Source organism: Plectrocnemia conspersa, unplaced genomic scaffold (assembly GCF_051122295.1).
Source record: "Plectrocnemia conspersa isolate PC_06_02 unplaced genomic scaffold, ASM5112229v1 ptg000010l, whole genome shotgun sequence".
NCBI lineage: Eukaryota > Metazoa > Arthropoda > Insecta > Trichoptera > Polycentropodidae > Plectrocnemia > Plectrocnemia conspersa.
Genome location: NW_028277174.1, coordinates 25,196,461 through 25,220,298, shown reverse-complemented (window position 1 = coordinate 25,220,298; position 23,838 = coordinate 25,196,461). Strand labels below are relative to the sequence as shown.

General features: G+C 29.2%; 1 protein-coding gene across 13 annotated transcripts in view; it reads right to left on the bottom strand.

Annotated features, from left to right (window-relative positions):
- The window catches only part of ASPP (Ankyrin-repeat, SH3-domain, and Proline-rich-region containing Protein), a 368,351-nt gene that overhangs the window by 151,727 nt on the left and 192,786 nt on the right, over window positions 1-23,838 (bottom strand). The window contains exons 1-2 of one of the 13 annotated variants that reach the window (XM_088194926.1): window positions 18,974-19,106; window positions 15,564-16,245 (exon numbers count right to left, since the gene is read on the bottom strand). The exons of 9 other annotated variants lie outside the window; for them this stretch is intronic. In XM_088194926.1, coding sequence (XP_088051052.1) covers window positions 15,564-16,190 — 627 coding nt within the window. In that variant the 5' untranslated portion in view covers window positions 16,191-16,245; window positions 18,974-19,106. Of the gene's footprint in view, window positions 1-15,563; window positions 16,246-18,912; window positions 19,107-23,838 lie in introns of those variants that run through there. 3 more of the 13 variants (XM_088194923.1, XM_088194925.1, XM_088194924.1) reach the window with 3 other exon arrangements.

Genomic DNA, 23,838 nt, shown 5'->3' with positions numbered 1-23,838 from the left:
GGCGCAAATAAACTGGTAACCATATTCCAGCATGATGTTACAAAACTGATAGTTTTTAAAGACGCGAGTTTAGTTAGTAAAGTGGGACTTATTTAAAGTGGAAAGATTTCCTGCGGCAATTTGCGGTTGGAAAAGCTCAATTCTGAAAGTTGCGCGCTGAATTTTTCATACATGGAACATATATACATAGAACGTATCCATATGTAGGAAATTTAATATTAAATAAATTTACAATGCGTTTTTTCGTTATTGATGTACATACATATAAAACAATACTATAAAAAAAAGCTCAAATTTAAACTACTTTTATTAGTCTCGTATCTAAAATTAAACGTTAAAAGAATTTTAAAATAAGATTTTTTATAATTTTAAATCTCATTTATTATTATGTTATATTTTATTATTTTTAATATATTTAATATCGTACGCAGTATATTATGAAAAAATATAATACAACACAGCAATACAAATGACCAAATATTATCTGAATATAAAACTAAAATAAGTCGTGTAATTTTACATATAAATCAAATTATATTATTAATATAATTTACATTTATCAATTTAATTTGATTTTTATTAGACGGAAAATTTGCGATGAAGAGAAGAAAATCTATTCGACAGTATTTAAGCCTTTATGCTAATTTTAACATCGGGTTGTTATTAATATCGCAAACGTTATGAAAATTAAAAATAAATTTTATAGTGAAGTTGATGTAATTATTGCTTTCATTGTATAATTTTACGGTCGGGCTTGCAAATTAGTAAGTTAGACTTGTGTTTACACAAGAAAATCATATGTACGTATGTACATAATTTCCTTACATTCAAATTTTATTTTATTTTAATCTATAACCAATTAAAATCAATTTTACTAAAAAAAAGTGTAAATAAAAATAATAATTTGATAAAAAATCTAAGAACAATTTTTTCAATCATAAACAGAAAATTTCACTTTTTCTATTTAAAAAAAAATAATCCACAAAACTCAACGCAAAATTAATTTTATATAAATTAATAGTCATAATTTTAAATTAAACTAAATAAAGCAGCCGATTCCCTCTTCGCGTAAACTCTAATCCCGCTACTAGAGTTCTAAACTAAACTAATCCAAATATATTTGTCTTATAAAAAATAAATTGCCAAAATAAAACTAGTGCAGTACATTTATATAATATACATATTTTGTCAATACATTATACACTATGTAGAGTTGTAACAATAGTACAAATATACAATGGTCTCTTTTAAGATAATACATATACTATATGTAGTCTAGTTTTACAAAGCTCATATGTATGCATAATGTAGATACACGCATAAAAAAAAGTCGTGAGTGATTCGCGTTGTGCAATACCGATTCAGTTTCGCAAGAAGCGAATATGGGCGGCAGCCGAGCGGGGGGGCCTGACCTTTTGTCTGCGGGTCCGTCTACGTGCACAGAGGTCCATGACTCGGGCCTTTGTTGTGCACTGTAGTACACTGTAGTAGTACAGACCTAGTAGCCGGAAGTGAAGAGCTATGTCTTCGGCCACGATCGGCATGGGCTTGAACACGGACGATGAATAATCAATTCGCACGTTGCGACCACGACAACGCCCATTCTACAATAAGCCATAATGCGTATTGACAACAACGTCATTATCGACACTAACACCGGCCGTCTTTATGTAATTGTGTAACTGTAAGATTGTGCAGTACATTAAGGTGGTATTGTAAGCGAGAGGCAGAAACAGAAGTTAAAGACACAGTTTAAATAATAGTATTTAAATGTAAAAATATTAGTAATAGACTAAAAGGATACGGAAAGGTTTTAAAGCTAATAAAGTGGGTGCTGCACGATCAAAAGAAAATCGCACGTAAAATAAAAATAAAAGGATGATAACAAGCTTTTATTATAGCAAAGTCAAACATATTATAAAAATATTTTTTTTAAAACTAACGATTGAGTGCATTGTTTTTTTTAATAAGGACATAAATATTTTTATTTCATTAAAAAAATACGTTTATGCTCGTAATGTCAGGAGCACAGTGCCAAATTATTCGACTAAATTCGGCCCTTTTCTTGTTACGTAATACAAAATTAAATCTAAGAGCAGGGGTAGAAAAAGAATGGCTAGTAAACTGCATTCTGTTCTTATACGTGCGTATGGCTCTTTAGAAATATTGAATGTGAAAATATAGCTACCTTATTGTACATACATACATAAAAAAAAAATTCAATATTTGCATATATAATGTACTTTTAGAATGCTACGCGGCCAAATAGATTTATATTTAATCCTTGAAGGGTTAAAGTGTAACGAAATTAATTAGTAAAATATTTTAAAAATTTAATTTTTAATTAAGCGGTAATTTTATTTATTAATAAAAATTCTGAACATTGAAAATTTATTAGTATAACAGAAAATTATTAGTAGAATATAAAAAAAATCCGTTACGCATCAAAATTGATATTTAAGTTAAAAATGTGCACAGAAAAATTTCAGTTCGTCGAGTGATCGTCAATCTGAGAGTCTTCGTTGTGGTCGTCGATGATTCGATTGGTGATAAATGAATTGATCTAATGAAAGTTCTAAAACTATATTTTGTTTTAGAACTTTAGAAATGATATATGACTTTTAATGCTAAATACAATAAATATACATATGTTTTATTAATATTATAGAAACTATTTTTAATAAATACTACATGCCAATTATCGGGTCAAGTTGAGGAAACATAAAACGTTGCCCTAAAGGCTTTCCCAGTTTACACAGTACATAGTACAAATTAATCGAGCTTTCCATCGAAACGATTCACGGGACGAGGCTTAATTCGAATAAGATCTGATGTTGTCATCTTTACGCCCGTCGTTAAATTTGATGACGCGTCATCTTCTCGCCGTTTACGTTTATTGAGTGTACACATTTTTTCACTCCTCATTTGAATATTGAAGGTATGTATGTATGTTGTATGTACTGTGTGTGATACGGATGGAATGCGAGTGGTATATTATACGCCGTGTGGGCAACGATACTAAGTTTTCAGTTAACTATCCGACGGGCGTAGCTCGAAAGCGCTTCATTAGATAGATTTATTTTGTGGCTGCATTGTCGTGATCTACGCCTCTTCCCTGCCATATGCTTCGTTACCGGTATGCCATGTAAGTATGCATTGGTATGTATGTTACTGTCGTGTGTTTACTGCATGCATTTTTTTTATATTTAATGCTTTATTGTACGGATGATTTTAATTTTCACCTCTCGCCCACGTGATATGAAAGAATTTTATTCGGTGCACTATGGACATAAGTAAAGATGAATCAAAAATATTTTTTTACTATTTGTATTATAGTATATATAGAAGGTTATGACTTATGAGAAAACACTACATACGATTTGATATTTAAAAAAATATTCGTATATATGAAAAGTAAAAATATAAGTAATTCTTATACTACATTTTGTATGAAAATTTTACACAATTGGGTCAAAAAAGTCATTCTAAATATAAGATTGTGAAACAAAAATAATTAAATAGTATTAACTAATTCAATTTTAACTAAATTAGTACTTCCTGCGCGTATTTTATCTTAAGCTCAATTTGCCAGCAGCAGCAGCAGCAGCAGCGGCACCGTTTGATTAGATTTAAAACAGTAAGCGTTTTGTATGTAACAAACAACGACACTCATCCAGTACCCAAAGCGCACAGGGTTGTCGTTAATTAAAGCCGTTATCGTCCGGCGTAATATAGTTTTAATTGTGTTGCCTCAAGTGCAACAAGCTAAATCGGATTTGCCGGGTCAGCATTGAGACATTCAACTGGAGCCTTCGCCTTCTCTTCCCGAGATAACTCGAGGGGTTGGAGACTTAAAGTGGTCCGACTAATAAGTCTTGGCGGGGCATAGTCGCCGGCTTGGAAAAGTGCGCCATAAATTACCGCAGCTAAAAAGAAATTCCCGCAAGACTGCGGGAAAAAGTTCAATATACGCGGGGACACTGGAACTGGCTACTTGGTCCGCCTTAACTTTCAGCAACTTCATGCGCATTGGTGGGGTAATGCATGTAAAATTACATTATGGTTTAAAAGCTTTTCCAGCTTAGCGGCGAGGCTGCGAGACTTCCAAATCGCGTTATGTAACATTTTATTTGTCGGGAAACCATGCCAAGCTCAGACATATACTATGTATTAGAAATTATAGATTATAAGATGTCTAGACGAAATGCTAAAAAAAATAAAAATCTGGTCAAAAATACGATAAGGATTAATTTGCTTATCTTGAAAGTACCGAATAATAAAAAAAATATTTTTGAAAAAATATAGATAAGTAATCTCACGATTATCATGATTATATATATATATAAATAATAATTATAAAATTAAACATTTAAAGAAAAAATAATATTATGCACACTTCAAATGAAAAGCACTATCCTACATATTTTTTTACACAAAAAACATTTTATTTGGCAAGCTTGTTGAGAAGCTAGATGATTCGTGATGGCCGCGACGGGCTAGAATAAGGGACGCGATTACGACTTTCTACAGCCAAAATTAAAATAAAAGCATTGCCAGATTATCGACACCGCCTATCAGTAATTTTAAAACGTGTTTAATTTTAATTCCAATGTCATTTAAGCGACACTTTCAAACGTAAAAAAAGTGAATAACAAATCGTTTCTACAAAAAGTCTAACTAACAAGAGGATAATAAATAACACAATTGCGCAAATGTGTAAAATATAGATAAAGTATACAATGACTAGGCAAAGTATGCACTAACTATGGGTCTTAGTTAAAGCTTACAGTGCTATAATTCGTGTATACTTTCTCTAAATAATGTATGCTTTAACTAGTAAATGTGTGAACCCTCCTGCGTGAGTTTGTTACATCGTCAACGAACAAGATTTGACATACAAGCGTGTTTCACAATCAACCCAATCGCGAGAGCTAATTGTAGTGGCAATAAAAAGTAGTGCTGGACAGGTTAGGTGCGACCGAGCGTTGGTCTAAATAGTGAATACCCCATAAATAACTTTTTACAACAAATCCACTTAGAAGAACGATTATATAAATTAGCCATAAGATTTATCAAATGAATATATAAATAATTTAATTTTTAATTCTTTAACAAACACTAAAAAGTATAAATACATTTTGTTTGTACTGTAACTTAAGTGATTTGATATTTCATACATTGCCTAGGTAATGTATGCATTTTTGAAATTCACACTTTATTTTAATATATATAAATAGATAAATAATTCAATTTTTAACTATTTATTTTGTTATGGTTTAAATTTTAATAATTTATGCAATATGTTCGAGAACAGATTGTTGTTAAAAGTAATGGGTTAATGTAAATATTAAAAAATGCTTAATACCTTACTTTTCGCATAATCAGGGTGCATTTAAGCCGCAAAATTCTTAAGAAAGTTATTGTAACCATCTTGCTGAAATTTATTGAAAATTCCTATAAATTGATCGCGAAAAAATGTGCTCTTTTACTTCAATAATACTCAAATTAGAATTGGGTTACTTTTTATCTAATTATAATTCTCGGACTCGTTTTGGATTTTTTTAATACATGTTTTAAATTTCTTATGAATCTTTTTGTGGTTGATGTCATCAACAATGAATGTTTTGTTGATGAAATATTCCAATCTTCAAAAAACTGCTTCTTAACTACTCTCAGTTTTTAGGACAACTTACTGTTGTAAATATAATATATCTTTAAACAATTAAGTGCACAAATAAAGACTTGAACAATAATTATATTAGTATTTTTTATGAATTCTAAATAACATAATATATAATTTTGGGTGACCATTAACCTGAATGCTGCTCATCTTATCAAAGACGTTGCCTATCATTGTAAATTAAAGCACATCATGTATTATGTTATTAATTATTAACAATTAATAAATATGGCATCAAAATGATATACAATAGATCCAATATCAATATAAAAATATGTATATTTTGATAAATGTTAAAATGGCAACCGTGTAAATTTCAATAACCAACTTGCTATTTGACAAGGCTGAATAAATAATGTTAGAAAGATTTAATATTGCTTTTACGGATCAATTAAGATAAATCTTCATTAATGTTTGCTAACAAATTTGAACAATTTTATTTTTCAAGTAAAACTTATAGTAAGTAAAAGATTTCTAAAATTATTTTACATAAAAGTAAGTGCATATTTAATTAAAATAAAAATATGCAAAGTAATGATAGTAGTACATAGTAGATTATATGGTTTTAGTTTATAATAAAATGAGAACTACATGCATGTTTTAAGTTGGGGTGATATAAATCTCATATCACCCTAAGTTAAAACGGTTTAACTACAATTCAACCCAACAGATAAAACAGTTATTAAAATATATGAATGTGTCATAATAGTCCGAATTCGAATAAATAATAAAATATTGATACAGTATCGTAACTATATGGTAATAAAAAATATTAAAAAAATGTATTAAAAAATAGTACAATTTTTATAATATTGTTGGAGTGTAGGTATAAATTATTAATACATGTCATACATAGCAAATGGATCGTTAAACCATCTTATTTATTTTATGCTTATAAAAATTTATTCATAATTTCATTATAACTAAGTGCAAATTATTTAAGCATATTTCAAACAACGAAAAAAATCGGCTTTAATTAGGCTTAGACTTTTCACACCCCATAATTTAATCTGAATGCTAAAAAGATCACATTTATATTTTTAACCGCGACTCTCTTAAGGAAAAGGCCACAAAAGGGCGAGATTAACTCTTTCGGCTGCGGAATGAGATTTAATTATTCTGGAAACAAGTTCATTCTTTGAAAATTATTATGATTAACATAAAAAAATAATCAAGTGCGTACTTTTTATTCATCCGAGCGAAATCTTTTAATTTGCGGTCTAATTTTTTTGCATATTCTACCCCTCATTTTTGTGTCGTTCGCGTCAAAAGCTAATTGCGTTTCTTTGAAGCGATCCACCCTCTCGTTTAATTTGATACAGTATAATAGTCGTATCTGGGGTGGCAGGTGGGTGGTTGAGCAAACGTAAAAATCCGCATCGAAATCGTGGCCGCGGAGCGAATTCCACGGCCCACCTGGCGACGCTATGAATATAAAGCCCGACGTAAATAAATAAGCCATTATTAAATCCCAGGGAAAATTGTATCGGTATCGAAGAATCGATTTCTCGCATCAGTACACTACACGTCTTTAATCTTTTCTGTCGGAAAAGCTCGAACGATGCGACTAATGCCCCGTCGGTCGTCGGAGATAAAATTTTGTGTTTGCTCGTGGAAAAATAATTAAGATACGTTCGAGCGTCCGCTAGATTGACACTAATTAGTTTAATCTTTGATAAAGCCAATCAAACTTTATTGGCGATCGAATGACAGCGAGGGTATTAAATTCTTTCTTTTTTATATAAAGTAAATGAAAAAGTAATTTATTAGAGTATTTATACATATTAATTTAAATATAACCTTGATGTTTCGTACTCGTTCTTAAACATGAGTTAATCTGTCAAAATGTAATATTATAATAATATTTTATTCTGAATTAAGAAAATAAATAATAGAAAGAGTAACAACTTTAAGTGCATTGATCGTCTACCTAACACTACAGTTTACAAAGAAAATATTATTGCTGCTAAAAATTAGTGATAAATTATAGAGGTGTGAAACTTCGGAAAATTCATTCCAAAAAGCTCACGAAATTCTGAATGACTGCTTGTGAGTAAATAAAGCTCATGTTCACTGAGTGTTTTGAATTTAAAGATTAGATAAAAAGCATAAATAAGTATCGTATTATAATACTGCTTGTATGATTCATTTTATAGCTACTGTGAGGGTTAAAGTATTTTGGGATTAATAAGCAATTTTATATCTTTAATACTGTACTGCGAAAAACTTTCATCAAAAGGCGACAAGCAAAACATGATAATTTAAGACCACAAACTGCGATAGAAAATATTATCACATACTCTTGATTTTTTTCTGACTCCTAACTAATAGGAGTTTAGGGATTGGTTTTAAGCGTCTTTTTATTATCAGTTAGACGCTGAAAGAGTTAATGTATAATTGACTGAAAATATGCATACAAAAGCAGGTATCAGTGCCAAGCGACATAGTCAAATTGGTCCTTCGAGTCGAGTCTGAGAGTAAGTACCGTGATCGTCATTGGTTGTCATTGGTGATGTGATCCAGTATCACATATACACTAAAAGTTAGCTTAACCTCTAAAATCATCTCCTTGACCTAAAGCTAGTTGCATGATAATAACAATGCTTATCTAATGCAAGGGCATTAGTTTATTCTAAACGAATTTCGAAGCTTTTGTAAAAAATATTTGCAGTTTTGTATTGCTTAATGGCTTTTGAAGATTTGCGTGACTATTGTACCTTTTTAGGTGTCCTATCAATTTTTAATGTGATATATATAAGCCATTGTTGAATTTATGTCATAACAAAGGGAAAAGAGCGATAAGCGAGTGAATAAATGGTATTACACAAAAGTTCTTAGAATAGCGTCTAAGAAACCTTGTTTTTCGTTGAGAAAAGTATAAAGCTCTTAATAGGGACTATGTAGTATTATTTTTTAATGTAATTAAATGAGAAAATTACATGTAAATTCCTAAAGCTCTGTGAACATCCTTTGAAAATACATGTAAATAATTAATTAATAAATTAAATTTCCATTAAGAATTTTGTTTTATATAACTAGATAAGCTACTTTGAAACATATGTATAATTATATAAAATAAAGTATGCATATTTTTTTGATTCAATATGTGAGAAATACAGTTATTATATTTTTTTAAATTGCTACTTCACAATATTAGAAAATTAAATTGGTAATATTTACTTTTCCAGTTACATATAAAATGATTTTTATATCTAACTAGCTACATTTCTAATCTTATAACACGATTAAATTGAAAGAAAATCAAAAAGACTACTCAAATACATTCAAAGAAATGTGAAAAAAAAATTTGGTTTAAAACAGAAAAAAACATGCAAATAAAATTTCATTTGTGGTTAAAAAATGGATTATTTGAGTATATTTTTTTACTGGTATTTATTTAATGTAGTAAATTTTATTAAATTGCTATGCTACTCATACTTATTGGTTTAATTAGTTAAATAAAATTTTAGAACAATTACATTGTGTAGCTTTATGGCTAATGTTGAATATTTATTAATGATACAATATATTTATCATTGACTAATAAATTTAATTAAAAAAATATATAAAATTATATTAATCACATATCATTAAAGCAGAATAAAAAAATAGCATATTAAAAATTCTTACCAATTAAATAAATACAACGGTAATTTTTAAATACATGCTATACAAAACTCATGCAGATTCTGCAGTAAGCAAATATTGTTTTAATCAGTACACTCACCTGCAACAAGCAAAAAATAACGAATTAAAACAGTTGCACAGTGCAAACACCTGTGACATTATAATACATACAGACATATAAAAGAATATATATTTTATACAAATTTATAACAAACATATTATAAAGCTTTTATAGGTTTATATTATACAAAGCACTTTGTGATTTTTTATATATTTAAAATAAGGCAAAAGATGGCAGTAAAAATAATTAAAAAGGCGAAAGACTTAACTAGAGAAAAGCTTAGGGACGTCAGAGATCGAAATCAGAAAGAATTTCGTTCGACTTTCTCCGAGATGGAATATATTAAAGTAGACGTCGGGATTCGTCTTTTATATTCGACATAGGCACATGTTATTATATAATATAATACATGCATGACTTTATATAATATGTATGTAGATGTGGGATTTATATTTATTATAAAACATAAATGTTCGTGTAAACGTTTATATACATAAACAAGACAATGAGTCAAAGAGATGAGAATCGTTCAGAGAATTGGAACAGGACGATATTTTTCTTTGACGTGATGTGAAAATGTACTAAATACAATGTCGGCTCGATTGAGCCGGAAAATGTTGCCTTTCGATGTTTCAGCACGACCAACTTTCGTTTGATAGCGTTTCTATTGGAGTGCAGTTATATGATATAATAATTCAAAAAATATACAGTGATAATAATATAAATTCATTGGAGCCCATAAACGAAAACGCGATAAAATACACTGCTGAGGAGGCACAACTTTGAATCAGATTAGGAGAATCTCGAATTTAATGCAATTATCCACTTTGAAAAGTGTTATTAGAAGAAAATCACTTAAGAGCTGAAAATTCCACTATACACACACTATGCATAATTTACACGGCGATAGAGTTTTTTGATTTTATTTTCTTATTAAAAACTTTAATGAAATTCTCTCGTACGTAAGCTATGTGCACGAAAGAGATGGTATCGAGTGGAATACTTTTTATAGCACAATAGTTAGTCGGCGAAACCAAGTTTGAAAAATGTATCAAAACTTCATAATTCGAAAAAATATTGCATCACAGTGAGTCCGTCTAACGGTACTAAAAAAAATAACTTTGGACTGAGGCGAAGTTTTTTCCGGCCTAGTTAATTGCGAAAATTCCGAATTCAACGACACAAAAGGTTTGTGGGAAGTACTACAATACATAGAAAAGGAAATACGTTGGGAGGATCGATCGTTTCCGTAATGTAATTCTGGTTTTTGCACATTGAACAAAGAGAAGAACGGATGCTAAAGTAGAAAGTCTTGAAGAAAGAGGAAAATGTTATGTGTCAGATTTGCAAATTGGATGTGGAAACAACTCGTCTACATATCCCCATAATGGTATGTCAATTCCGATTCTGAACCATGAATAGGTCAACTAGGGTTATCGAAAACAGTATTTACAAATGCTATTATGGTTCGGTCGAGATAATGGTTTAAAATCAACAATCGTGACCTAAAAAAGCATTCCAACGATTTAAAAATAATAACAAGTCTAAAACGCACTAATGTGAAATTATACTGTGTCTATAAATAATGATATGTTATTATGTTCATGTTTCGAAATGCAATATATAAGAATATAAAAGTTCAAAATAATACTAGTTTTACGGATATTTTTTACAAAATAAATATAAACGTCTTTACCTAATAATTTTCCCATAAATTTATAAATACCTAATTACACTATAAGGATAGAATATACAAATTCTACTATTTAAAAAAAATAAAATTAACTTAATCCAACCTGGGTGAAGAGGGGCCATAAAAAACTCCATATTCTATGGTTTATGTCACTTATTTTTAAATAATAATATTAATTTTAAATTTAATATAATCCTGTAATCAAAGGTTGCGCGTATCATGCTATGGCTTTTAATTGATTCTGGCCACAGATAATTAATTAAAATAGTTATTTGTATTCCTAGACATTTTTATGTGTATTTAAAATACACATAAAAATGTCCTTGCTTTTTGTCCTGAATGCAGCAAAAACATTTAGGAAAACGAAAATCTAATACCACAAAATTTAAAAATGTTTTATATAAAAAATTTACAAATACTGCAATAAATTAAATCAATTGTATTATTTTTATATATTTTATCTACTACGCATATTCTATTTTTGTTATAATGCAGTGCCTATAATTAAGTCTAGACTCCTAACGAAAGCTTTATAAATGTTTAAATACAAAAATCAATCCTACAAACACAAACATGGTGTATTTTTATCTTTGTTTGTGAGTAATGAGCCAAAATAAACAGGAACAGTTTGTTGCGCATCGTTGTTTGTAATAAAACATGGATTTAAATAATATATTACAATACAATTTCCAATGGACGAATAATATAAAAAAAATATATTTTACTATATAAGTATCATAATTAAATGTGAAAATTTATTAAAATTAAATGAAAAGTATCTCAATTTATATTTTTATATTTTCGAATTATATTTTCATAGGCGTTTCAGTGAAATTACATCTGAATAATATATATTTTTACAAAAATATAATTTAACTTGTAAGCGCTACTCAAATTATACGCTGCTCTAAAATGTCTATGGAACTCAATTTGATGTATAAATCTGAACTCAATCTAAACGAATTAACTAAACCCAACTTGATATAATGTATGTTCTAAAACTAACTTCAGTTTTTTAACTTTCATTAGGTTTTGCTTTGATTTAAACTATTTTAAATATTGTAATATTTTGTCGAAGATGTGAATATTTGATCATGTAAAAATACGCGTGGAAGATTATTTAAATGAAAATATAATCTAACTGTTAATACATATTCACTATAATACATATAGTAAAATATATTTATATATTGCAAGGATCAAAAATATTTAGAGCAAACAGACCACAAAAACATCTAAAAAGACTCGTGTGTTTCTACTAAAATCAGACGTCCTTGATTATTATTTAAAAATTATATGAAATTTTTAAAAACATACATCAGTTTACATTATATTTTACATGTGGCAGCCCTGATTCCAAAGGGGTAAAGTGAAAATTTGACGCAACCGCATGGCAATCGGCAAACATTCTCATGCAAAACAGATCCTTCTACAAAAGCGGATGAGAAACGATTTTTTCCTTCGCGCTTGACTACATCACAGAGTCGAAGCGTCTGGCCTGCGAATGCCTAAAAACTGTATTCTGAAAATTTACGATGTGAATCTGTGCCAAGGAAATTTAGATTTGCCTATCGGACTCGGCTGGAGCGGCCAGAGACTTTTAAATGAATACATACATATATATTATTTCAATTCGCATAAATAAATAACGTTATGATGAACTCGTGTGTGAAAGTATCATAAAAAATGTATCGCTAGATTATTTTAGACGTTCTTGACTATTTTTCAGCGCCGACCCAAATTAGTGTAATGGATTCGGTCCCGCAAGGTATATTAGTCACAAGTGTCTGTAAAATCAGCAGAGCAAAAGTTACATTTTCACTTAATGGACATGTGTTGAAATGTGTTTCCTCTGAATTCGACCGAAAGTTACAAAAATACTGCGATTCTAAAATATTTATTTCGAAATATACCTTAAATTATTTACGAGAATATGTCTTGGCTAAATTGAAACATTTTTTTTATGCTTCATTCATAAATATGCGATGAATTTTCAACATTTATGTTTAGACTAGAAACTGGAAAACATGAATAAAAACTGCACAGAATGATAAGAGTTTGTAATTAATATATAATATACCATATTTCATTGACACTGTCTAATAATATTACTACTGGTACAGAAGCTTACTAAATCATTTAGTTGGAAAGTAATTGCCAATAAGTCAATAAGTCAAAAATACACTAAAATAAATTTTCGAACTAAGAAAAAAAATTGTTTCATATCTAGTGTCAATTTTTATCAGAACTTTCAATGAAATAATAAGTGTTGTGTTATTTTTTATTTTATTTTTTAATTCTTCCGTTGTAACCTGAAAGGCGTAAGCCCAATGCGTTACAACGGGAAAATCTGTACCAACTGAGTAAGTCAATAACACATAATGAATACCTACAAATAAGTATTAATGACCAGACTGAAAGTCTGCGAATTGATGACATCTATATTATTAATTATAAATTATTATGCGCTATACAATTTATAATCAATATATGTCACTGAATCTGGGGCCTTTTATTCATAATTGCGCATTTTTATAAATAAAAATTCGAGTGCCACTGCCGGGGCTCGAACCGTTACGGACTACGCAATTCCGTCCTTGATTTTTATATTTTTTGGTTGCAGTCAGATTGTTTTTTTTTATTTTTCAGATCCTATGCTATGCATTATGTGTCGATTAAAGATCTACGTATACTTTTTTATTCGAGTTTAAGCTGAAACTTAATGCAGTGCAAGCCACGAAAAATATCATGGGATTTGGTGAGGGTACTGTTAGTCAGAGAACTGTAAGCCGTTGGTTCAATAAATTTATTATTGGCGATATTACCTTTGAAAATAAACCCCGTGGAAGATTTTTATCTACTGTTAATGAAAAAAAGATAATCACTATTGAATCTAATCCATAGAAAAGGTGAAAAAATAGGCAAATGTACCGCATCGAGTGACCGAAAGGCAGAAACAACAAAAAAATTCTCAACTTCAATGGTTAAATGGTTAAAAACAACCTAAATGGTAATATAAAATTTAATAAAAAAAAGTTTAATATATTGGGAACATCACATTTAAAAAAAAAAATATTTATTTGATTATTTTTTATAGAGTATACAATACATAATATATATTGTAAATATATATATATATACATCTATGTTAATAAAAATAATATAATAATATAGCCAATCTTATTAAAAATAAATAATGAACAATTTTTCCAGTTTGTCATAATGGTCTGTAAAAATTAAAAAAACCTACTATTAAAGATTCTAAAATATATTATTATATAAAAATCAACATACAAAAAAATGTATTGGTAATTTTATTGAGAGAAAAATGTACATAGGAAATAAAAATAAATGATCTATATAGAATTTTTTCTTAATTTTGCTGTAGCAAACTGATCAATTACGGAATCATATTTTAATGTGAAAAATTAATGATTTTACATGACGAAAAAATGTAAATTACGCTTCAAAAATTTTGCATCCACTTTACCCCCCCTCCCCCTCCATTAGTTTGGCGCCTGAGGACATATTTATGCGCTCCCATAAATACTTCTAGCTACGACTCTGATCCGGAGAAATGCAGCTACTCGACCCTTTCCCTGTAATCGTTAGATTTTGATACAGCCCAGCCGTCACCTTCGAACCACTAGGAGCCAACTCAAGAACATCCATCTAATGTATAGTATTAAATTTGTACGTCCGGAAAGCAACTGTTTTAATAATGTGAAAATTATATTTTAATTTTAATAAACACTATATATTCTATTTATTATGGGATTATTTGAAAGCAAAAATGCTTTCAAATTAATCCCATAGATAATCGGATAAAAAATTGAAAACTTTGTTGAAGCTAATCCACAAATAATTGACACTTGCAGCGAGGGTTTTTTGAAACTGTTTTATGACATCTGGATGGCATAGGAAAGGCAAAAACCGAAATGTCAGAAAGATAAAAACAGCACGTTTCAAAGTCAGTTTTTCATTAATTCAGAAACAATTGAGAAGTATTTCTGAAAATAATATGCAATGATAAATGGATTCTTTACGAAAAACAGAAGACATCAAAACCATGATAAGAAAGCAAAAAGTTATAAAACATGCCCTAAAACCGAGTTTTTAACGGAAAAAAATTATGGTGACGGAATGATTGTATTCTAGGAGAATTATTAATTTTATTACAGCATAAACATATTGCTGTGAAATTGAAACCATGAATTGAAAGCTAACTATAAAGCATCTGATGGTGGTAAACAGACTTGGAGCAAAATTTCTTCATTATAAAGCAGTGAAAATTTTGCGGCATACTTCATATTCCTGTGACCTTTGAATAATCAGAGTGATATTATAAAAGCCTTTTATCTTTTTAAGATTTTTATAGATAATGTTTTCATTCATTGTCATATCATTGGCAAAATTATTGTTTTATATCTCAATAAATATTATCCACTTATATTTTACAGCATCGCATAAGCATATCAATAAACAAATTTAAGCGATCGTACCTTTCGATATCCGGACCATTTGAGATCTCTCCCCACTGAAGCGGCTCTTCCAGTATCCACAAAAAACATGGGGCAAACACCATCATCCTCCGAAGGGCGGTCTTCATAGAAAAAGTTAAATCTCTCGTCGTATCTCATTTGATTTGAAGGTACATTAGTATCGTCATATTCGCGGTTAGTCTCGATCTCTTCGTCGCCTCCTCCCGTTAACAAACTGTTGTTGTTATTGTCATTCCTGCGGTTATTGTGCAGGCTCTCGATGCTGCTGTTTATTTCCGTTATGGTGGCGCACAGTTTCGAATCAATTATTGAATATATCTCGTCGCTCAACTCGTTCATGGTATCTGCAGATAAATCTGACGATCCAGAATCCTCCTCTTCCTCTTCCGGATACGTCACTAGATACTCATCGTTAGTGGTACAGCATTCCTCGTCCGAAGCCCCGGAACTTCTATAATCTTGTATGGAGCATATAGTGATTACGTTGGATTCGTCGTCCTTGGTCTTTAGCTCTAATATATGCGCATAGCGAGATGGATGTATCGTCTTCCTATTGACCTTCCTCGGATTGTATCGATCGCTGCTGCTCGACGCAGAACTTTCACTGTTTTGATTGTTCGAATCCATTTTAACACATTTGATAAATTGTTTTGCAATTTGATACTCTTGATGTGTGTATTATCTTTGTTTATAAAAGGGGAGGATAACCGTATCAATATCATTGAGTATATTATTATTTTAGGAATTAAAAATTCATGTGTCAGAATCTTGTTTTTTTTTGCTGCTGCCGCATATGATACTCAGAATATGTATTCGCGTTATCCCGGGGGTCCGGAAATGAAAATCGCGAAACGGAAACACAAGAAAGAGTGTTGAAGTTGTAATGTTTTTATTTCCGTAGCTGTTAAAATTTTTACATGAACAAAATATGCGGGCTCGCTCATGTGTGCAGTATTTAGCACATGTGTAAATTCTAAATCATATGCATATGTACACGATTGTTTTCTGTAGTAATAAAGAATTTTTAATGAGTTTTTGTTGTGTTGAAATAACAACATCTATATCCAACTATTGGATTGTACTCATCTCTCAAGAAATTGCTTTGTCATCTAAAGTTGAGGCGAAGAAAAGCAGCGCATAAAAAATATAATGGAAAACTGTTTTGCTTCACGTTTTTCAGTCGTACAAACAAGATAACTTTGGATTGCATCTTCTACGAACAAATCCGGGTATAGTAAATTATTATTAAGATATCAATTAAATGATATTTGAATTAAAGAATAATTAGCTTATATTTTTAATGATAGTTTTTATAACATATTAACCCAAAACAGCTATTAGAAAAATATCTTAATAATTATTAAAATTCCGACAACAATAAGATTAAGGTATTTCATGTTAAAAACACCCAAAATATTATGTACAATAATATAATATTTTAAAGGTTGACTAAAGCCAAAAAATCAAATCTTTATTATTAGCATCAAATTTAAAGGTAGTACCTACTACTATGTAAAAATTAGTTACTTTCATAAACGTTTATAGTATATTTATTTATTTTTAAGAGTCAGTACGCAATAATTTTGTTTCACGTATAATTAATTATATTGTGACCTTAAATTTCATCTTTGTTATATATCGTTCTCAATACATGGATTTTAAGAGGCAGAAATTTAAGAGAACATTATGATTACGCGCTAAACGATGTTATTGTGCACTGTCTCTTAAAAAATAATAGTCTATAGTAGCTTTTTGACAGTGGAATATTTTAAAATTTTATATTTCTATTTCACTCATTCTAAAAACACTATCTATTGTGACTCTTAAATTTATTTTTATAACAACCTTAAATACGACAAAGAAAAAATCACTTTGTAATCCCCGAAATTCCAGAAATTTATTATATTACTAAGTTAATATTATGCAGCTGTGGACTTATTCAATGATTGGTAATTTTTTTATCTCTATGAGCAATATAAATAATTTTAATTTTTAAATCTGTTTTTTTTTTTATTTTTAACATATTTATCAATAAATTAAATAAATGAAAAAATGTATTATACTATTGACATACTAACATAGTAACTAGTAGTTAACTTCATTAAGCTTTTCTAAGAATCTTGATCCTCCTATTTATTAATAATAACGAACAATAATGTATTGTTGTTTAGCAGCCAAAGGGTTAAAGTAATTTATTATGGAAAACTTTTTTTGATAGTCCGAGTTATTGTGATCACAAAAACGTACCTTTGTACGTAACAAAAATTACGTTGAAATATATGCTACAAAATTAAGAATTTACACTTTTTCCTAACTTGTAGAAAAGCTTATAACCGTATGCAAAAGGTGAAATGCAAAACAATTTTATATGTTTAGATACATTTATAAAATATATACTATCCGATACATTGCTTAGAAAAAAGTTCACAGCAACAGAAACGTAATGGAAATAATTAAAATAAAGCTTCGTCCTTATTTAAAAATTAAAATATGCTTCATTCTTATTTTAAAAATAAAAATAAATAATCCTTATAATAAGTATGTATATTGTACTATATCTTTATATTAGGTTTGGGAACTGAAACATATTTTCTGAAACCAATCATTAATTTTTCTGTACTCCATGAATAAACGGAACACAACAAATTCTGAATGATAAAAACCGGCCTGATCGGAAAAAAATATATAATGAAAATAACATTATAGAGATATTTTACATTTATAAATTTAATCATTCAACATATTAGTTATGCCCCTCTCGTTTATTTGGACTCATTTTATTTGATTTAATCTGATGGCGCAACTGATTTATTCTATAGTTAAATACGCAGTATCGTTAACTCGTCGCATTTAAATTTATAACACAATAAACTAAGATCTTATGATACGAACTTATATGATAATGAATACATAAAATACAGTGTAGTTTATAGAAGACATGGGATTAATATATTTATAACTTTACGAAATAAAAAGATCACCGGTGTACTTAAATATTACAAAGAATCTTTGTAATGAATTAATATTAATTTATTATTAAACAAGTCCCTTTCTTAAATTATTAACTCCAAAATAATACGTATTTTATGAATTATAAAAATCATTTAAAAGTAGCTTGATTTGTGATTTTTCGATCAATTTAAGTATGCGGAAATTAGGTGAATTCGAACCTTCAGATTGCGCTGAAGCCATAAATCACTAAAAATATTCGCACGCGCTGCGTAAAACGCGAATTAAACACGCAATGTTATTTATTGCATTTCGAGCTTTCGTTTATGGCGAACATTGCGTAACGATTTTTATGACGTTAATTTGTATTCGTTATATTTTTGACGCCGCGCTAAATCACCCGAACACAATAGCACTTTGACGTTTCGTCCGATTTTTTCGCTACTCACTCACTCACTCACTGAAATCACTGATTTTCCACTCGCGGACCGACCACTTGTGGCGTCGCTCAGAAGCGTCCGTTCTTTGCGGAATCAGAAATAGAAATCCAGAGCATCATAAAAGCAATACAAAAATGTCAGTTATATCCAGCGCCCGACGCCGGTTGGTCCAGAGACGAACATCTGATAACTGAGCTCAAAAATAAATATTGTCGATATCGATAGCGATCTCTCAACTTTTTCAAATCAACGAAGATCTTAAGATCTGTGCGAAAACACGTGCTCTTCGAGCGAAACGACAATAATAACTACTGTGTTTACGTTTTATCCGCTAAGAAGTGCGAAAAGTTCTTTGAAAATCTCAACTGATCTGAAAGTAATTTATGTTTACGATACATAAAACGAAATAATGGACTTTTGCCATCGGTTTAAAAATTGTGTGAAAGAATTAAACAAATTTCTTATGAAAAAGCATGATTTGTAGATTATTTTTACCGGAATACGCCTCTGATGTTTTAAACTGAAATACTCTTCCTATTATTGTGACAGTGTGGCTATATACATATTTACTCATTAAATTGTGTTTACAATACACTCTTACTATTTTTTTATTATTATATAGCTATAGAATTTAATTATTCTTAATATAAATACTGGGTTATGATAAATATTATATAAACAATACTACTTTTAAAAACAATACTACATTAAATAAAGGCTTTTCAACCAAATTTTCTACAATAGCTTGCATAAAATTATTTGGTAGCTTAAATAATATCTAAATATATGAAAATTAGGTTAATGTAGTCGACGATCGACGGGCGAAGACAAGTTGGCAGGCATAAATTGAGGTGAATGAACTGTTACTAAAACAATCACAATTCTTAATTCAAAATCCAATGATTTTGTTATTAAAATTATATTATACATGGATTTGGTTAGACTTACTAAGATTCTGCATATTTTTCTTATGTTTTGCTTATGTATGCTTACGTTTTTATTGATGTCATGACCAAATTATCAGGGTGCTAACTTTTATATATTGAAAAATTATTTAGTTACTAATTATTATAATTCTGTAACAATTTGAGTTAACGTACAGTTTGGATAATTATTGTATATGTTACAGAGTTATGTTTTTACTAGTAGAAATATAATTTATCTACCGATGAAAATGTATTCCGATATAATTTCACTGAAATAATAGAAAATTCTTGATAAAGTGTTGACGGAAGCGACATCTTACAATCAACAGTATTAAAATGCATGAGCTCACGATATTCATATATGAGGTAAAGATAGTCTAGGAAAACTTAATGAAAACTGAAAAACACTGGTATACATAGCATATAATTTGAACCCAGAACTTTCAGGTTTTAATTATCTACTTATACTACTGATATTAAATTTTACTCTTAATTGTTAGGATTGTTCTTTATGAGTAAGAAAAATCTAAGTCCGTGGTTTGAAAAGAGCACAACTTCTTTATTGAGGACAGTAGTAAACAATATAAATCTTAACGTCCAATATAGGATAAGGTTCTATAAAAGCAAAATAAATGAGCTCTGGGGTGCTGAAATTCATATTTTTCTTTGAAGTATCATGTAATAGTCAAAGGAAAGACATTTTCTATGACGAAGAAAAACCTACGTCAGTGGTTTGAAAAGAACACCACTTTTTATTTAGGGCAGTTATAATTTTAATAAATAAATAAATAAATAATAAGCTGATAACTAGTATATAAATAGAGTTATTGAATCTTCATATAACATAAATTTCATCCAAATAAATATTCATTCGAATTGATAAAAACCACAATATAAAAATACAACATGACAGGCGTTAGCCCAAAGTATTACAATGGGGTAAACACAATCAACAACTACTAAATAATAAGACATCAGACTGAGATAAAAGTCTGTAAATCAGTGATATAAATTTTATTATTTATGATTTATTATTATTAAAGGTTCAAGCAATAAATGTCATTAAACACAACCTAGCTTGATTTTTTTAAATTATTTGTCACGATAGTCATGCAAGAGATTAGGAAAATCTAAGAAAACCTATTCTGTGATAATCGATCGGAATTATAATTGCATAATAATCAGTAATTCAGATCTCCCAGAGACTATATAAATTGAGTTCATATGAACTATAAATAAAGCAAACATCGAAAAATAATTGCTTTAGATATTTTTTTCAAAGCTCAAGTATTACACTTTTATGTTATGTAAATATGTCTATATATAAATATGTCAAATTATAAACACAGACATTTTTTAAATATCATCATCACACTTCATTTTAAGTGCTTCATAATAATAAATATACAAAATTTGGTACACACGTTCTGAGAAATTCCTGAAATAGCATTCAAGTGAAGAATGAAATATTGCTACTCTGACTCAAAATTCAATCCAACTTGGCATAAAAAGTATGAGTCACAAAATATCTTCAAATGAGGAGTACATAATTATTTTTGATAGGTGTCCCTTGATGATCAATTAAAATATCTTTATACACATATTTTTTCTGGGATTTCTGGATAATTATCTAGGAAGAATATTTTTATTTTATCCATCGGTAGTTCTACTCTTTACTTTGAGCTTATCTGCCTCTCGAACAGCTCACGTTCCATTGCACGCGGTTGCATTTCCATGCGAACGATATTAGAAGCTAATGACGCGCTTGGCTCGGTGCCGCGGTCACGGGTTCGAATCCGGATCAGGTTTACAACCTTGCGGTTCTTTCAAGTTCGATCGGACCGACGCCATTAGCACGGTGTGGCGAACGTGCCCGAGCTCTTGATTGCACCCGAATTGCAAGTTACACTCTTGTGTATGCCATTATTACACACGTTATGATTACGAATGCTGCTATGGATGTGGCCACCCAGAGTGTATACTTTCAATGAGCGTGTACTATGTTATCCATTCCCTAGTACATTTAAACTTGTTCACTGCTTGTAACAAATAACTCATACAATATGTAAGCAAAACATCAGCGATAATACATCGGTGGTTTATATATAATCAAGTTTTTTTATGATTTTTACAAAATGTTATTCAGCAAGATTTCGTCCTTGGCCGACCGTCCCCGTAATTCAAAGATTCTACACGCAGATGGCCCAAATTGGCATCTTCTGGAAAAGTGCACACATCAGAGACTGTAGCTTTCAGAACTGAAACCACGGAGTGAGGTTTTCTATAATGGATCAGCCAAGAAACTGTGCCAACAACACTAACTTGCTACAACAATGTTAACATGATATGGAACAAAATTTATAAGAATATAGTAGATTGTAAAACAAAAAGTCAATATAATTTTAAAAAGGAATATCGTTACAACCCAAAACCGTGGTTTAATGATGATGTTAAAAATGCTATAAAGAAAAGAGACGAGTCATACAAAATTTTTCAAATATTAAAAACAGAACAAATAGAATATAAAGTCTTTAATGAAAAATGGAAAACATACACACAATGTAGAAATATGGCAGTCAAAGTATTAAGAATGGCTAAAAAGAAATGGTATGAAAAATTGATAGATGAAATACAAAATGATCCAAATAAGATGTGGAAATCAATAAAACAATTAATTAATCCAACTCAGCTAAAAGACATAATAAAAATGGAAATTAATGGAAGTATATATCAAGATCCTTATATAATAGCAGAAAAAATGAATACATATTACATTGAGAGCATAGAAGAAATTGTGAATTCAATACCAAGGATTAGTAATTTAGTACAATATAATAATAAAGCAATAATTGTAAAATTTAGTAAATTTAAATCGGTATCATTAGATGAAATTCATAACATAATATGTAAATTTAAAAAAAGGAACTAGTACTGATGATCTAGATATAAATATAATTAAAGAAACATGGGAAATAATAGGAACTAAATTAAATTATTTAATAAATAAAGCACTCTCCTTAGGAGAAATGCCTGAAAATTTAAAGATTGCTACTATTGTACCTATACCTAAAATAAAAAATAGTAAAAAAGTTGAAGAAATGAGACCAATCAACATGCTACCGTGTATAGAAAAAATAATAGAAGAAGTAGTAATCAAACAACTAAAGGAATTTATTACTTCTCAAAACATAATATGTGAACAACAATCGGGATTCAGAGAAAAGCATTCCACTGAAACTGCATTACAAGTAGTGATAAATGATTGGCTGTTGGCTAATGATACAAACAAAATCATTGGAGCAGTTTTCTTGGATTTCAAGAGAGCCTTCGAAACAATAGACAGAAAAATAATGTTAAAGAAATTGGAGAGTATAGGTATAAGTGATATAGTTTTAAGATGGTTTAATAATTACATATATAAAAGAAAACAAAAAGTTAAAATAAATAATGTATATTCTGAAGAGAAATTAGTGTCTTATGGAGTACCACAAGGGTCTAAATTGGGACCATTGTTATTTGTTTTGTATATTAATGATATAGTTAATAACGTGAAAAAATGTAAAATTCATCTATTTGCGGATGACACATTAATGTATTGCATAGGTGATAACATTAAAGAAATTGTAAATAATTTAAATAATGAATTAAGTATATTAGAAATATGGTTAAAGAATTATGTACTTAAATTAAATGAGAATAAAACTAAATGTATGTTTATTAATTATAAAAATGTGATAGATAATAGTACCAAAATAGTAATAAATAACTCTAGTATAGAAATAGTGGATAATATAAAATATTTAGGAGTAATTGTTGAAACAAAATTAAATTTTAAAGAACATTGTAATTACATCTTAAAAAAAAATAGTAGAAAAATAGGTTTATTATCTAGATTAAGAAATATATTAAGTGTAAATACAAAAAAAATAATTTACAATAGTATAATATTGCCCCATTTTA